We start from the raw sequence: 17,162 nt of genomic DNA, 5'->3' as shown, positions 1-17,162 counted from the left end.
ATTCTGACGGACGTGGAAATCCGAGAAAGACCGCACCCTGCTTCTGCCTCTCAGTGCACACCTGAGGTCACGTTAACACTGGGGAGCGGTGTTTAAAAACAGTGACAGGAGAAGGAGCTTCAGTAAAAGCTGCTACACAGGTTGCCATCAGGAACCAGAATAACAGGCTTCCCTGGAGGCTCAGGGGTAGAAAAGCCACCTGCCAATGCAGGAGAAAACGGGTTTGATCCCCCGGTCAGGAATATACCCTGGAGTAGGAAGTGGCAACCTGCTCCACTATTCTTGCCTGGAGAATTCCATGGACAGAGGAGCCTGGTGGGCTACAACCCATGAGGTCTCCAAAGGGTCGGACACAACTCAGCAACTAAGAACCAGAAGAGAAAAAGAATTTTTGGCAAACTTCAATTATGGTTTCACGGTCAGGAAAATAACTTTAAAAATTCACAATTTCATTCTGCCTCTATTCAGTAAGAAAGGGGGTAAATAAAATTGTTCTACACCCTCATTTATTCTACAAACATCCCACAGATTAAACAGGGAATGAGTCGATGACAGAGCAACCCTGAACACAAAAAAAGGAAAGGCTGATAATGTCAATGCTGAAATACATCATTTTAAATGGAAACTTCAACACGCGGCTTAGATTGTGCACATCTTGTGAAAATGCTCTGAAACTCTTCTGATGTTTGTATAAACTTGAGTGCGGCCCTCTGGGAAACTGAGCTGAGGGGGGAAAGTGTGGCTCCAGAAGCTGATGAGAGATTGGGCTCAGCCAGGCTCTGCTGCTTACCAGCTACACCGCCTCAGCTAACTTACTCAGCTTCCCGTTTCCACCTCCATGAACAGGGATGACATTCACAAGCTATCGTTTGCTCCCATCCTCTCCTCTCTGATTGCCTCCCATCCTGTGAAACCCAAGAGCGCACTACCCTCTGAGTATACACAAATCCACCACACCTCCTGTGGTTTCTCCAGGCATGCCTCCAGCCCCACTGCCATCAGTGATGCCTCACTCTCGCTCCCGTGATGCTCGGGATGGTCCCTGGGCTGACCCTGGTACCCACGCTTGCTGTCCTTTCCCCAAAGCTGCCACCTGGCCACAGAAACACCATTTACAGGATCTCTCTTGTACACACATCCTCCTCTCTGAAAGTCCCTCCTCCTACTTACCTACTTACACATTGACTCTGCCTGGGGACGTCAAGCTCCCTGAAACCCTCCCAAGCGGCAAGCATTTTCACACTTCACCTACCTGAGGTCACAGTCTTTCTCTCTGTTCCAAGTCTTGGTATTATAAGTTCACTCAACAGATATCTCAGCCCTACCACATGTAAGGGCAGGATGGCTGGGGCGGGGGGAGTCCTGAGTCACAAAATAGGCAAAAATCTCTAAACAGGGAGCTTTAGTTTAAGCAGAGAAGAGAGCAACAAGTCAAGGAGCAGGCTAACGTATCAATTTAAATTGTGCTAAGAGGCATGAAAGATAAAGCAGGGTGTCATATGAGAATTTCTCGTGGGCACAGAATCCTTAATTCAGGTGAAGTGATCAGTGGCATTTTAAGTGGAGGCATGAAGGACACAGAGGAACCAGCCAAGCAGAGGGAGGTAGTGAAGAACATTTCTGATCAAGGGCTCACCCAGGCCTCTCTGAAGACCTTTTCTTCCATGTGTCCTCAGCATCCTGTTCCGGTGATCACGCCCTGGATGTTATCACAAGCAGCGCCAACACTTCTCTGATCACTAACTGAAACCCACTATCCTTAACAACACGCTTTCCTTATAGCTGGCTTGCTCACAGCTTCTATCTCATCCAGTCGCCAATCCACTGACCTCCGTTCTCCACGGAGGCTCTCTTTCACTGTCTTCATTTCACTATCCAATTTGTAGTCTTCGTTTCTTTCCTTACCCAGTTTATAAACCCTTTCTTGCACATATATTCAGACCTTTGACTTGTCTTCCTCTCTTCAAATTCCTCTGGCAAAATCTCGGTCACTCTGCCTTTTCTGACGCTGAATCTGTGACAGAAATGCTAGACACACTCCAAGGAAGACTAGGAACAATATAAATTTAAGACTGCTAATTTCATAGGGACCAGTCTACACTGCTCGGTGGTGCTCACTTCTGCAATAATTCCCTCCCCCACTCTCTCTAATGACTAACATATTCTCTCTTTCCAATATTTTTACCCTGCTCTATCTACACCTTGGCTTTCATAATGCCCTGCTATAGTGGCATTCCCTCCTATTTTTCTAACCATTCCTTCTTGGATTCTTTTGCTATTTCCCCTTCTGACCCAAAGGCTGGAGATCTTCGCATGTGTACATATTGAGTCGCTAAATCGTGTCTGACTCTTTGCGACTCCATGGACTATAACCTGCCAGGCTCCTCTGTCCAGGCAAGAATACTGGAGTAGGTTGCCATTTCCTTCTCCAGGGGATCTTCCTGGACTAGGGAATTAACCAAGTCCTGCAGTGGCAGGCAGATTCCTTACCACCGAGCCTCCTAGAAACAGGCCATTTGCCCTCATTGTTCTATGTTTTTCCCAGGTGACTTCATCTATTCCATGACTTAAAATACCACTCATATGCTATAACCCTAGTTTGAAGACCACCATCCTAGTTTGAAGCACCGTCATCTGCTGATATTACTATAATGGCTCCCAACTGACTTTTCTACTCACAGTAGTTCAAGCCACACAGAAACCAGAGTGATTGTTTTGAGGTGTGAACGTGTTATTCTCTCCCTTAAAATCCTTCAGCAGAGTTCCATGACTCTCGGAACAAAAGCCTAAAACATTGCTTCTGTCTTAGTTTCCTGCGGCTGCTGTAACCAAGTACCATAACTTTGGAGCCTTCAAACAACAGAAATTTATTCTTTCACAGGTCTGGAGGCCGGAAGTCCAAAATCCAAGTGTTCGCAGGACCACACTCCCTCTAAAGGCTCTAGAGATTTCATTTGCCAGTCTCTGGTGCCTTCAGGATCTCCTTGGCTGGTGGCTCTATGACTGCAATTTCTGCCTCTGGCTTCATGTGACCTCCTCTTATCTCTCTGTATGTCTCACTCAGGGCCCACCCAGATAGCTCAGGATGATCTCTGTTCAAATCCTGCAAAGACCTTTTCTTTCCAATGAAGTCACACTTACAGGTTCCAGGCATTAAGACTCGGACACATCTTTGGGAGGGTTGCCATTTAACCTGCTACAGCCTCCGAAGACTCAGTGAGCTGCCTCTGCCTCACCCACAACTACACCTCCCAAAGCTTTCTTCACCTCCCAAAGCCTTTTATCTCCTTGATCAACGACAAGCTCTTTCCCACTCTGAATTTTTGCTTATGCTAATCTCTCTCCAGGCTTTGTTGGTGGCTCAGTGGTGAAGAATCTGCCTGCCAATGCAGGAGATGCCAGTTTGATAGCTGGGTTGGGAGGATTCCCTGGAGAAGGAAATGGCAACCCATTGCCGTATTCTTGCCTAGGAAATCCTATGGGTAGAGGGCAGGCTACAGTCCACAGGGTTGCAAAAGAGTTGGACACAACTTATTGACTAAACAACAACAAATAATTCTGCCTCTGGTCTTTGCCTAGCTAGCTCCTCCTTCAGGTCTTGAGTTGAATCTAACACGCAGAGAAGTGTTCTTTGACCCCCATAAACTTAAGTATATTGCCCCAGTTACCATCATTCAAAGAACCCTGTTCCTTTTCTTCACCACAAGTTGTATCTGCACATGATTTGTGCTTACTTGTTAATATCTGTGTCTATCACTGGACCATGAATTCTTCATACCATTGTTAAGAAACACATCTGTTTTGTACACTTCAGTATGTACACCCAAGCATAGGCGAGCACCTGACAAACAGCAGAACTAAATTAAGAAAAAAGAAAAAAGTAAGTAGAATACCTCCTATTCCTTTTTGAAAGAGGATCAGGTAAGTATAAATAAATGAGTTAGAATGATGATCAGGCAGCGGAGGACACTGCTGGCCTGCAGGAGACATCCTTGCCCAGCCAGCCTAGAAATGCTCAAGCTGGGAACAAAAGGAAAAGTAGTACCTGATTAATAGCGTTAGGACTTCTCTAGTCTCCAGTTCTGCCACAGACAGCTATACAGTCTCTCTGGAACTCATTTCACTTTTTATAATAATCTCTACCTCCTGTTCAAAACGATTGATTGAGGTTTTTCTGAACGTTTAGGGAAAAACTCCAATACAAACTAATTTCTACCTGTAGCCTAATTCTAAGCTAGGAGGTGCACAGATTTATCTAACTTCCTTAATTATGCTGAATTACAGCATGACTCAAGCATTAACAACAAATACCGCTGGGCTGGTTTAAAGTCTAGTATGCATGGAGGGCCTTCCCTCTTAGCTCAGTCGGTAAAGAATCTGCCTGCAATGCAGGAGACCCGGATTCGATTCCTGGGTCAGGAAGATCCTCTGGAGAAGGAAATAGCAACCCACTCCAGTATGCTTGCCTGGAGAATCCCATGGACAGAGGAGTCTGGCAGGCTACAGTCCATGGGGTTGCAAGAGTCAGACACGATTTAGCAACTAAACCACCATGCACGGAAGAACAGAGAAAAAGAGCAGTCTTTTCTGAGACACGTGAAATTCCCCAGCCACTTTTTGTCCCCTGAAGTTTTGTTTTTTTCTAACTGAGATACAATTCACATACCACAAATTCATCCTTTTAAAGTGTACAATGCAGTGTTTTGTTCAAAGTTGTACAACCACGGTCACCATCTAATCGCAGAACATTCTCACCACCATCAACAGACCCTCCAAAAAATCCACCTTCATGAGTAATCAGTCTCTATTCCTGCCTCCTCCAGACCCTGGCAACCACTAATATTCTGACTCTAAAGATTTTCCAGTCTTTTTTTTTTTTTTAATGTTAATGAAACTGAAACACAGAGAGATGAAATGATTTGCATCGGGTTGCAGCCACTTAGGAACTTACTAGCAAGATTATTATTACTCCTTATTAGGAAGATCACAACACACATGTTTAGGGTAAGTTTTTAAACTGTACATAAAAGAAAAAAACAAAAGATCAGTGAAAATATATTTAGCTTGACTACATGCATGCATGCTCAGCCGTGTCTGATTCTTTGTGACCCTATGGACTGTAGTCTGCCAGGCTCCTCGGTCCATGGGATTCTCCAGGCAAGAATACTGGAGCAAGTTGCCATTTCCTCCTCCAGGAGATCTTCCCGACCCAGGGATCGAACCTTGTATACTGCGTCTCCTGCGCTGACGAGTGAATTCTTTACCATGAGCCACCTGGGAAGCCAAGTTGACTACATATACCTTAAATAAGGCTGCAAGACACCTGAAATATAAGGCAGAGTCCTGAGACTGGTGCTGCTCAGGCAATGTGTCATGCCAGGGATTAGCAGGAGTGGAGGGTGTTTGGCAAGGATTACTGAAAGAGGAAGAAAGATACTACTGGTGGACAGGAATTGTGCTTAGGGACGTGTGACGCTATGCAGTTTACAGGGCAGACATGTTTCTTTACGGCCCAGGGTGTGTTAATGTGCCCACGTGTCCACTTGGTTCCTTTTATAGTGCTCCCAATTTGTGCCAGAGATTTCTGATCATTTCCAGTTTGTTTATCAGTAGTTAATGCACGAATGGTGTTAGAACCACTACAGAATCCTTGCTGGTTAATGACACTTTGCAAAATAATACATGGAATTCAACTTTTTTAATATTCTACTGTCTGCATTTGTCAAGTAAGTAAAATGATAACAAGTTTAACTTACTCCTATTACCATCCATAAATGTGTACATAGAAAGAGTGATCCCAGAGACTAAAAGCATCAGAATCCATTTGCAAAAATAGTTAGGCATATGTTTTATTTTACATGTCTTAATCAATATTGCAAATATCATTAACAAAAGGAAAAAGGATATAAACCGCTCATCATACACCAAAAAATTCATTGTTCAACAAAAGAGATTAATCTGAATTTCAACATTCTTTGTGCTCATTTCATAACATTATTAAAACACCAATTCAAAAGGACAAACAAGTCAAAACTAAGTATTTCATTAACTAAAATTGAGACCCTAAATCAACTACACAACTGAAAAATAACCTTCCATCAACCAGGAAAAATCTGATTTGCTGACATATAATGAATACTCAAGAGCCTACTACTGGGTGCACAGACAAATTTTCTTTTACAAACAAGTTATTTTGAGTTATACAGACTCTGTAGATGACTAGATTATCATTGTTTTTAAACGGCTGCTAAAAATGACTATTTAGAGTCAACCTATTCACAGAATTGAATACTAAATAACATAGTCACCATTTAAAGTTGAAATTCTTGTCTACCAAATTTTTATAAAACTTTTTAAGCATGTAAATTAACTTAAAAGATCTGTTAATTATATACAGCAAAAGAGCTTTGGTACCAATAAATTAGAAGTAAGAAATCAAAATATACCTTGTAGTTTACAGTGTATTTTAGGAATTAAATTGGAAATGCCAACATATGAAAATGTGAAAGTCTCATTCTTCTATTACCTACATTGTTATGAAGAATGAACCACCCGCTTATTCTGAATTACTGATATAAATAAAACACGAGCCTAAAATTTCTTCCAAAAAGATGACTGGGTCACACCCTGCAATTTAGGCAAAAGGTAAATAAAGAATTCAGTGTTTTACTTTTCAATGCTCCCTTTTGCTTTTGATGAGAGCAGAAAGATTCTAAGATAAAAATAATTCCAATAAATACATCTAGAATATATCAATCTTATCGCTCCCATCTGATAGGGGGCTAAGAAGAACAACCATCTGCCAATACAGGAGACACAGGTTCAATCCCTGGGTTGGGAAGATCCCCTGGAGAAGGAAATGGCAACCCACTCCAGTGTTCTTGCCTGGGAAATCGCATGGGCAGAGGAGCCTGAACGGCTACAGTCCATGGGGTCACAAAGAGTCAGATATGACTAAGCGACTGAGCATGCAAGAAGAACAAGAAAAATAAATAAAAAGAGAAAAGTGATTTTTAAAAACCAAAAGGCAGGTTCAGTAAGGGGTGAGGGTGGGTTTAGGAGAATATTTGCTGCCAATTAACCAATTCAGAGCACTGTTACTAATTCTTCCTAAATTACACCCAAGGTCATGCACATTGCATATAGAATCTAAACCATTCTTTGCTACATAACATATGAAAATTATTAACACATTTTTACTTTAAGAAACAAAAGAGAAACAAAATATACAAAGCAATATTACTGTTTGAAAAGGTTATTCTAAAAACTTTTCTTAAGTTTAGATTTTGCCAAGTTCCTACTCTCCAAGTAATCAAGTAGACACCAAAAACAACATCTGAGTACTGTGGACTGATCCTTTACGGAGCATGCCTTTTTCACAAATCTATACCAAAATGAACTAATTAAGATTTAATTCTGAATTCAGCCTGTGATTGATTTCTGGATATAACATGGGAATAAAAACAGTAAAAGTAACTTTTTAAAAGTATGTTTACTTCTCACATAAATTAGTTTGGAAAATATTAATATTCTTAACCCAAAAGATTCCTTTCAGAGTTTGAAAGATTAAAGAGTAAAAAACAAAATTGGTTCAGCAATTCTCAAAATAAAATGAATACAAACACTGGCCACAACTTTCCACTCAATCCAAAATAAACCACTTCAGTTGAGCTCAGCTCACTTAATTTTCAAAAATCATTTCTTTTTTCCAGCTTCATACCTGGAATGACCATTGCTCAACAACATTATCTACGTTAGCAGGGAGGAGATAAAAGTGTTGTAGAGATTGCAAGGTCGCTGAATGTACAAGCATGACATTCCAGAGCTGGAGGGAATCTTCAAGACCTGCTCCAGCACCCACATTCTACAGATGAGAAAACTGAGGCCCAAAAGGAGTCATTTAATCACAGGACTTACCAAAGTCACATTGTTTGGCTGAGCCATTCATTCAGCCAGTCATTCATTCACCCACAGTTACTGACAGCTATCTAAGCACCAGGCCTGGGGCTCCGTGCAGAAAAGAAGCTGGAAGGCCCCATCTACCATTGCAGAGAGCTATCCTTCCCCTTGGAAAATCTTTAAGATCAACCCTTAAAAGTCCTCATCAGCAAGAACTCTGTAGGAGAGTTGCACTGACTTTGTCAAACAGGGCCCACTTTCAGTTTCACACGTTTCAGTAAACACAGTTGGCCTCTATTGTGTTTATTTTAAGTGATTATTAAGCATTTACTTTAAGTGATTAAGCATTAACAAAGAGAAGCACAGTATTCTGAATGAGTCCCTCTCTGATACATTCAAAGTTGAAGGAAGTGCAATCAGAAAATAACCCATACACACACACAAGTTCACAGAGAGGACAGCTTACGAAATCAGAGCAATTTGAGGTATCAACATAGAGCAGTTAAGTCTAATAGCTCAAGCTGGTAAAGTGTGGAATGTAAATGGTTTCCATTTCATTCAGATGTGGGTGTATTTTTCTGAGATGTCTGTATGTTAGGAAGACCTTTAAACTCAATTCCAATTCATATCCAGTGACAATATAACTAAACCAGGCCTTTCTCCTGAAGAGTAACTTTCCTTGATTTTTATCTGAGTAACAGAAAATTAGAATTAAAAAACTAAACAAAACCTAAAATTTCACATGCTGACTAAAGGAAATTCAAATTCTATGTACAACAAAAATAGCAACAGCTTGAACTGCACATTTCTGAGTTTTTTTGTTTTTTCTTTTTAATGAGATGTGCAGTGGACTTACCCATCAACATAAATCATCCCTCATTTTGCTTGGACTTTTATATTCTTTAATATTAAGTCTGGCACTTAAATGTTTTGTGTATCTTAAGTCACAGTCGAGTCGACTTCTTTAAGAAGTAAGAGAACATATTGACAAAGCTCTTAAATAAAACAACCCCCAAATAAGGCACTTTAAAATATTAAACAACAGCTCTCTGCGCACCCAGGTTCAGTGTTTTGTTTTAACCCAAACGCTCCACCGCTTCTACAGAGCTCGTGCAGATGACCACTGGGTGAATGCTGATGAAATAAATCTTCACTGAGGCTCTCTGCAGGCTGACTCCCCTGAAGCTATTGTCAGTTCCGGACCAAAGTGCTGTTATGCTCATCTATTTCTCAAACTTCCAGATTTGATTTTTATCCAGAGCATCACAAGTTCTCATCTGAACATCGGGCCGGCCCTCGGGTGTCCGGTAAGCACTGAGACACAGTCCTGAGTGGGGATGAAAAACAGTTCCATCTTCTTTAAAATGCCAAATAATGTTTGCTGGGATAGGAAACCCATCTTTGGGACAATTCTGCATTCCCACATGCTTTCGTAGCTCGGCAACTTCTGCACATAACTCCGTCACCGAATTAAACCTTATTTCTTTGTTGGAGGTATATTCAAAGAATTGATTGCCTCCTTGACCATGGCATCCAAATAGGGAAAGGTTAGCACTTGTGGGGTTGTTGTCAGGAGCATTATAATCTAAACATTCAGAAGAGATCCCAATACTGCGAATAGCTCCATGCCAGCCTGGCCTATCCTCTGGAACGTGCAAAGTAGAAAACACATTTTTCAAATACCAATCAAAGCTCTTGCACCTCAGCCTTTCCCGTAGTAATTTTCTTTCAGAAATATCGCCATAAGCTTCTTTCCTTGCTGGAGGGTTTCGATTGTAGAAATGCTCCTTGTACTCGTCCATCCAGACTTCCGCTGCCCGAGCAGTATTCTGCAGGAAATTGGGCCGAGCATATGGTGCCCGCTTAGGGAATACGTGGCCCACGTGGGAACATGGGTGGATCTCCAGTTTACCTCCACACTGCCACACCCTGAAAGACAGCTCCAGGTTTTCACCTCCCCACACTTCCATCCCAGTGTCATAAGTTCCAAGGTACTGAAAATACTTCTTGCTGACCGCAAACAGTCCTCCGGCCATGGTGGGCGATCTGAATGGTTCAATTCTCGATTTACGCCTGTCCCTCTCATGTTTGGGGACAGAATGCCACTGGAAGGTTAGACGCCAGTCGAACCCACCAATCATGGGCTCCCCAGTCTGCATATAGAATTCAAAAGTATTCCAGTCGATGGTGTCTATAACAGGACAAATGATCACTGTTTCATCCTTATGAATCCTTTCCAAAAGTGGCTCCAGCCAGCCAGTATTACACTCACAGTGACAATCCAGGAAAGTGAGGACGTCGCCAGTGGCAAAAGTGGCCCCAATCAGACGGGCCCTCACCAGCCCTTCCCGCTTGTTTGTTCTAATCAGGCGGACTCTATCCAGATTGCTGACGTAAGTCTCCAGCTGTGTCTTCAAATATATTCTGTCGCTCAAGTCATCGACTAAGATGATCTCCTTCAGAAGGACTGCGGGAGAAGTTTCCAAAACACTGTGGATGGTGCGAAGTAAGGTCGACCAGGCTTCGTTATAGAAAGCGATGATGACAGAAGTGGTGGGAAGTCTCCTGTAGTTAAACTTCTTGGACTTACACTCATACATTCTCTTATCCTCTATGTGGCGGTGCAGGGAAATCCTGTCACTGAGGTAAATGTTAATGGCATATCTCTCAATGAGTTCCTCTTGCTGCTTCAGCTCACTCTCGCTGAGCTGGAGCTTGCTGGCTTTCCCCCACTCCCCAAGGGCATGGGAATCTGCAGGGGGCTTCTCATATAGGGGCCGAGACAAATCCACTGCTTTCTTCCCCGGCTCGGAGAGCTGTCTTGACCCCGGCTCGCGGGCACCGCCGACTCGCAAGGAGACATGGAAAGTGGAGACGGAGAGTTCCATCAGGAGGTAGGCCACTGTGAGAAGCGCCAGCAGCAGGCAGCTTTTGCCTGCCCACGTCCACCTCACGGCCATCCGGATCCTCATGGCTGGGGCGCGGACGCGGCCACCAGAGTCACCGCGCGCCGGGGAAAGGCTGCGGGACCCGACGCTTGAGCTCCGGGCTCAGGTAGCAGCGAACTTCCGAGCAGGTCCCTCCTTTCATGCAGGCGTTCGGCTCCTCGGCAGCCGCGGGGGCTTCCTGGGGGTCACCTGGGACCTCCGCGGGGCACGGCCTCCGGTGCAGCCCCAAGTCCTCTCTCCCCACTTCCTCCCGCCCGCCTCACAACTTTTCACAAACTCTGCAGCCAGCAACACCCCACCCTCCCCGGGCCGAGGGCAAACCCCTCCCCTTCCCACTTCCTCCCCCTGGCGGCGACTTCGCGCCAGTGGCCGGCCAGGCCCGGGCCCGGGCCCAGGCCTGTGCGCGACTCTGCGGGGCCTGGCGGGGCCGGGAGCACCAAGGTGACCCCGGGCTCGGGTCCACTCCGGCTCCGACTGCATCTCGGCCGCTCTCAACATGACTCCACCCATATAGATCCTCAGAGGTGGCTCTCCTGGGGACCCAGCGTGGACGGGCGGCAAGGGTTCCCACCGATTGAGCGTCTCATCACACACACAAAAAAAAAAAAGAAAGAAAAAGAAAACTCACCAAGTTGTTTGCCGTTGGGGCTAAAGTCCACGGAGGTGATCGCAGCTTTGTGGCCCTTAAAGTAACGCTCCAGAACCGGGTCCTCCTGGGAAGGAAAGTTGTCAAGTTTTGAAAGCAGGTGCAGACCTCGAATGTGCGGGGGTCGGAGGGGAGCGCGGTCCCCGCCTGCGGGAGCCGGCCCGGGAACCGCCACATCGGTGAGGGGTTGTGGGGAGCAGCAGCGCCCCGAGCGAGCACGCGCGGCCGCAGCTATATTGGGGTGTACGCCGAACACCAGCCTCCGCCCGCAGAGCCGGCGGAATCTCCGCCAAGCGCTGCCCAGAAGCGGGCGCCCGCCGCAGACCACCTGGGCAGAGCGATTGAGATGCACGTTCCGGGGCCCCGCCCGCAGGCTCGCGGTCGCAGGTGCGAGGCGGGGCCCCCCGGCTTCGGTACTTTTCAAAAACCTCCCAGGTGATTCTGACGCAGGCGCTCCACGGAAACCCTAAGAGAATTCTGGGGGGACCATGGGGCCGCCGGGGCGGTCGGAGCTCGGGGAGGAGCGCCCGGGGCTCCGTCAGGGCTCGGCGCTGCCGGTGCCCCGGAGGCAAGGGATGAGTCACGGGCGCCCCGGGGTGAGGGGCGCGGAGCTCGCGGCTCTGGACTCGGCTGAGGACTCCTGCCTCCATGTCCCGCCAGGTGCGGGTGTAGCCCGGACCTGGCTCCCCGACCCGCGGGACCGGCTCCGGGGAGGCGCACCGCAGCCCGTCCTTACCGGGGAGGAGGCCATGGGGGAGCGCTCAGCTCCCGGCTCCTGCCCGCAGGGGGAACCGGGGGGAGGGAGGGGGCGGGGTAGGAAAGGGGACCGTGCGGTGCCCGGAACCGTCCGCCCGGAGCGGCAGCGCCTCCCGGTCACTACAACAACGGCGCCCCAGTCCAACCCCGCGCTCCAGGCGTGGCCAGCCGAGCTCCGAGGCTGCGCCCGCGCCGCGGAAAGCCGGACCTCCGCCACCTGGCAAGCCGGACGCCCCGGCATCAGGTGTCGCCACACAGCAAAGCCAACGTTTGCTAACACCTGAGCTTCCCCCGGCTTGATACCAAAAGGAGGGTAGTAACCGAGATAGGTAGGAGACCGATGGTTGGGAGAGGGTTACGAACCTGTGATCGATGCAATCAGAATTCTATTACGCGTTAAAGAGACAGCGCGCGCGAATTTGAAGCGGGTCCCTGACACCTTATTTTTTTATGCGGAAGAGAGTTTGATCTGAAATGAGGCAGCTTGCTATTTATTAATATACACAAAAGTACTAAATCTCTGAAGGACAGACTTGAATTTATTTAATCACTATTTTTCACACACGCCCGGGGTGTTATAAATGTAGATGCTGGATAAACGTGATGAATGAATGAACGAATGTTTTCCATCCACTTAAGGCTCTTCTGCCGTGTTTCTGTTCCAATCTCGTTTGCCTGTGCTTTAGAGCTGCAAATTGATACAGTAGCATATTTGAGGTCTTTAGGAAGACTCAGACACATATTTTTGTTCTGTTTAAATTACCCGGCCACATAGTAACTATAGACGTTGCTGCAGTAGACTTTCCTACATAGAGTATCATTTGAGCTTCAGCAACACTGTGAAGTTGATAGTTAGGAAATGTTGCCGACCTTTAGAAATTATAAACTTGATTCTTAGACATTTTGATTTAATTATCAAAGGTTACACAAAGACAGCTCTTTCAGTTCCAAGTCCATATCCTTTTTTACCCTGTTACAAAGCTTGAAGGACTCAGCTGAAAATTACATATAGAATAAAGATTCTTGGCAGCATAAGATGGCATAATAGACCACAGCTGGTAAGATACATGGTCTATACAAATGAAAGGCATACTACACTATTACAGATTTTCTAACTAGTTGTTTAGTGATAGAATTTAGTTGTAATGAATACTGTACATAGCAATCAAGCAAATTTAGACTGCATTATTAGTTCAAGTATATGTTTGTTGAATATCTTCAGGATATTTGGCAGTGAGGGATACAAAAGTGACTGAGGTATTTTCCCCACCTTTGGGAACTCAACAATCTAGGTTTCTGAGTTTCATGTTTTAGCATGCATAATGATGATTTTAGGGGACCGCAGTCCCTAAGATGCTGATTCAGCATATATGAAGTGGAATCAAGGACCCTGCAGATGTATTAATAATAAGCCTCTTAGGTGATTGCGTTGGGAGTCTCAGCTGTGTACATTGAGAAACATCACTCTAGTCTAGGAGGTGATGTGTCAAGATTGTTGCTACTAGCAACGTATCAGCAAACTGTGGCAGGACTCTAAGCTTTGCTACTTACTCTCAGTCCAGGTTTGACTTTAAAGAAAAAAAAGACCAACATATTAAAAAAATAATGCTGGATGCTTGTGGGAATGTAAAAGGATATAGCCCTGTGGAAACAGTTGACAGTTCCTAAAAATTTAACCCTGAGGTATATGCCCAAGTGTATTAAAAACAGGGACTGGAATAGATACTTGTACACCAATATTCATAGCAGCATTATTCACAGTAACAAATAAGTGGAGGCAATTCATGTATCCAACAGATAAATCAATAAGTGTGATACATACATACAATGCACTGTTAGTCATAAAAAGGAATGAAATTCTGATACATGCTGCAACATGCCATGTGGCGCTTAGTCTATCAATTGTGTCCGGCTCTTTTCCACCCCATGGACTGTAGCCCACCAGGCTTCTTTGTCTATGGGGATTCTCCAAGCAAGAATACTGGAGTGGGTTGCCTGGAGTGGGTTGCCATGCCCGCCCCCAGACTCCAGAGGTGCTTCCAGATATCACCTCTTAATCACTAAGTCATGATGCCATTTTTTTGTGATTGCAAGCACATTAAAAATATGTAAAATTCTGTATCCTACTTAACAGTTTTCCCAGGAAGTTTTACAAAAAGCAAGAAATATAACACCTCCTTTATTTCCATTCCACTGTCCTCATTTACTAGTCCAAGCTGCCCTGCCCATTATTTTCCATATTTGATTTTATTTCTTTTTTGCTATTCCTAAACTTTGCAAATAGCAAAAGTTCAAAGGTCAGTTCACTTCAGTTCAGTTGCTCAGTCCTGTCCAACTCTTTGTGACCCCATGGACTGCAGCACACCAGGCCTCCCTGTCCATCACCAACTCCCAGAGTTTACTCAAACTCATGTCCATTGAGTTGGTGATGCCATCCAACCATCTTATCCTCTGTCATCCCCTTCTCCCACCTTCAATCTTTCCCAGCATCAGTGTCTTTTCTAATGAGTCAGTTCTTCACATCAGATGGCCAAAGTATTGGAGTTTCAGCTTCAGCATCAGTCCTACCAATGAAGATTCAGGACTGATCTCCTTTAGGATGGATCTTGGATCCATCTTGGATCCAAGGAACTTGGATCTCCTTGCCATCCAAGGAACTCTCAAGAGTCTTCTCCAACACCACAGTTGAAAAACATTAATTCTTTGGCACTCAGATTTCTTTATTGTCCAAATCTCACATCCATACATGACTACTGGCAAAACCATAGTCTTGATTAGACAGTCCTTTGTTGGCAAAATAATGTCTCTGCTTTTTAATATGCTGTCTAGGTTGGTCCAAGGAGCAAGTGTCTTTTAATTTCATGGCTGCAATCACCATCTGCAGTGATTTTGGAGCTCAAAGGAGGACATCTGGAAAAGTGGCCCAAGTTGGGGATTTTTTTTTCCCTTAACTCAAGCCTGCTTGAGTTCTTGTAATTCTACTTGATACAGTGATCATTTGGGACCTTGGATTGCAAATTTATTAATCTAAATGGGAGCTAAAATATTTAAAAGTCTACAAGGTATCATTAGAAGCCAGGTACAAAGGTAGGACAAAATGGATTCTTTATTTGGCCTTCCTTTTCCAGATCCCCCTCAAATCAGTAATTGAGTTGATCCACTCCAAAGGGTTGTTACTTTAGCACCAGTCATTCTGAGGCCAGTTCCCTTCAAAGGTTGATAATTCAGGCATAGCAAAGAGGTGCCATCTGCTGTTCATTTCCCTATATGGCACTTGAACTGAACTTAATCTAAGTTAACCCTTGAACAACATGGGTTTGAACTGCACAGGTCCACTTACAAATGGTATTTATTTTTTCAATAAATATATTGGAATTTTTTTTTTTGTAAATTTGCAACAATTTGAAAAAACTTTTGGACAAACTATGTAGCCTAGAAATATCAAAAAATTAAGAAATTTAGGTATGTCATGAATGCATAAAAATATGTAAGGTTCTGTCTATCCTTACATAGGCATAAGGTGAGTGATATTTCATATTAAATGAATAGCGTGTTAGCCTTCTTTTGTTTTATCATTTTTCCTTCAAAGAATTACATCACACAGTATGCCTGTCCCTTGTAATCAGAGAAACTGCATATCAGCCTAGCATCACAGGTAATTTTTTTTAATGTAACGGTGTTCCCAATACCATACTGTGAATAAGACTGTAATACTGTATGCTATAATAGTTTCCTTGGTGGCTCAGTCAGTAGAGTCTGCCACAGTGTGGAAGAACCAGGTTCAATCCCCAGGGTTGGAAGGATCCCCTGGAGAAGGAAGTGGCAACCCCTTGAGTATTCTTGCCTGGAAGATTCCATGGACAGAGGAACCTGGCAGGCTACATTCTATGGGGTCACAAAGAGTCGGACATGACTGAGTGACTTACACTGTATGCTATAAAAATTTTATATTGATCATTGGTGAGTATATAGGCTAGGCTACCATGAAGCATTTGTATTGATTACACTAGGCTACAATAAAGCAATCATATTGCTGCTACTTCATTATCAATGCAGAAACTGTTAAACCTATAAACAAGTATGGATTTCTTTTTCACATTACCTTTTCATTTTTGATGTCTAATCTTAGTAATAGGTATAACATCTACAGTGTTTTGCATTATACAAGACAATATTGATGTAGATAGAGGCAGATGATTCATTTTGTAAACAGAGGACATAAACTTATGATATGGATAAATACAGTACTGTAAGTGTATTTTCTCTCCCTTATGATTTTCTTGATAAAATTTTCTCTGTTTATTGTAAGAATTCAAATATATCAAGTATAACATACAAAATAGTTGTTAATCAACTGTGTATGTGATCAGTAAGGCTTCCAGTCAACAGTAGGCTATCAGCAAAAGTTTTCAAGGAGTCAAAAGTTATACATGGATTTTCAACTGCCCGGCATTGTTCAAAGGTCCCTGATGCTGGGAAAGATTGAGGGCAAAAGAGAAGTGGGCATTAGAGGATGAGATAGTTACCCAGCATCACCAACTCAATAGACATGAGTTTTAGCAAACTCCAGGAGACAGTGAGGGACAGGGAAGCCTGGCGTGCTGCACTCCATGGGGTCGAAAAGAGTCGGACACAACTTATCGACTGAACAACTAACTTGTAGCCTGTTGCCCAGCAGTGTAACTCTCTTCTGGATATAGTTGCTTCATAGTAGAGGAGAATGCATGGAAAGGAAAGTACCAGATCCTTCTGAACCATTAAAGCATTAACCCTTTTTCTTTTAAAGACTGTGAATGATATATATCAATTAACATTAAGTCACCAAGTCCTATCAGCTACATTCTCACAACTGATTTCCCCATCTTTCTGTTCTTTTGGCTCCACCCCCTCTATAGACCCTCTGCCTCTGCCTC

General features: G+C 44.2%; 2 protein-coding genes across 4 annotated transcripts in view; both read right to left on the bottom strand.

Annotated features, from left to right (window-relative positions):
• POC1B (POC1 centriolar protein B) overlaps positions 1 to 12,493 on the bottom strand; it is a 97,658-nt gene extending 85,165 nt beyond the window's left edge. For all 3 annotated transcript variants that reach the window (XM_043446553.1, XM_043446554.1, XM_043446555.1), the window contains exons 1-2: positions 12,230 to 12,493; positions 11,476 to 11,560 (exon numbers count right to left, since the gene is read on the bottom strand). In XM_043446553.1, coding sequence (XP_043302488.1) covers positions 11,476 to 11,560; positions 12,230 to 12,490 — 346 coding nt within the window. In that variant the 5' untranslated portion in view covers positions 12,491 to 12,493. The remainder of the gene's footprint in view (positions 1 to 11,475; positions 11,561 to 12,229) is intronic.
• LOC122427243 (polypeptide N-acetylgalactosaminyltransferase 4) lies at positions 5,824 to 11,481 on the bottom strand. Its single transcript, XM_043446551.1, has one exon. The coding sequence runs from the start codon at positions 10,869 to 10,871 to the stop codon at positions 9,123 to 9,125; it is 1,749 nt and encodes a 582-aa protein (XP_043302486.1). The 5' UTR covers positions 10,872 to 11,481; the 3' UTR covers positions 5,824 to 9,122.
• Positions 12,494 to 17,162: the final 4,669 nt, after the last annotated feature.

Source organism: Cervus canadensis, chromosome 25 (assembly GCF_019320065.1).
Source record: "Cervus canadensis isolate Bull #8, Minnesota chromosome 25, ASM1932006v1, whole genome shotgun sequence".
Taxonomy (NCBI): Eukaryota; Metazoa; Chordata; class Mammalia; order Artiodactyla; family Cervidae; genus Cervus; species Cervus canadensis.
Note: the sequence above shows the minus strand (reverse complement) of the source record. Positions and strands in the feature narration are given on the sequence as shown.

Bases quoted from the DNA above. Each gene is read 5' to 3' on its own strand.
- LOC122427243 (XM_043446551.1), bottom strand. From the start codon at position 10,871: ATGAGGATCCGGATGGCCGTGAGGTGGACGTGGGCAGGCAAAAGCTGC.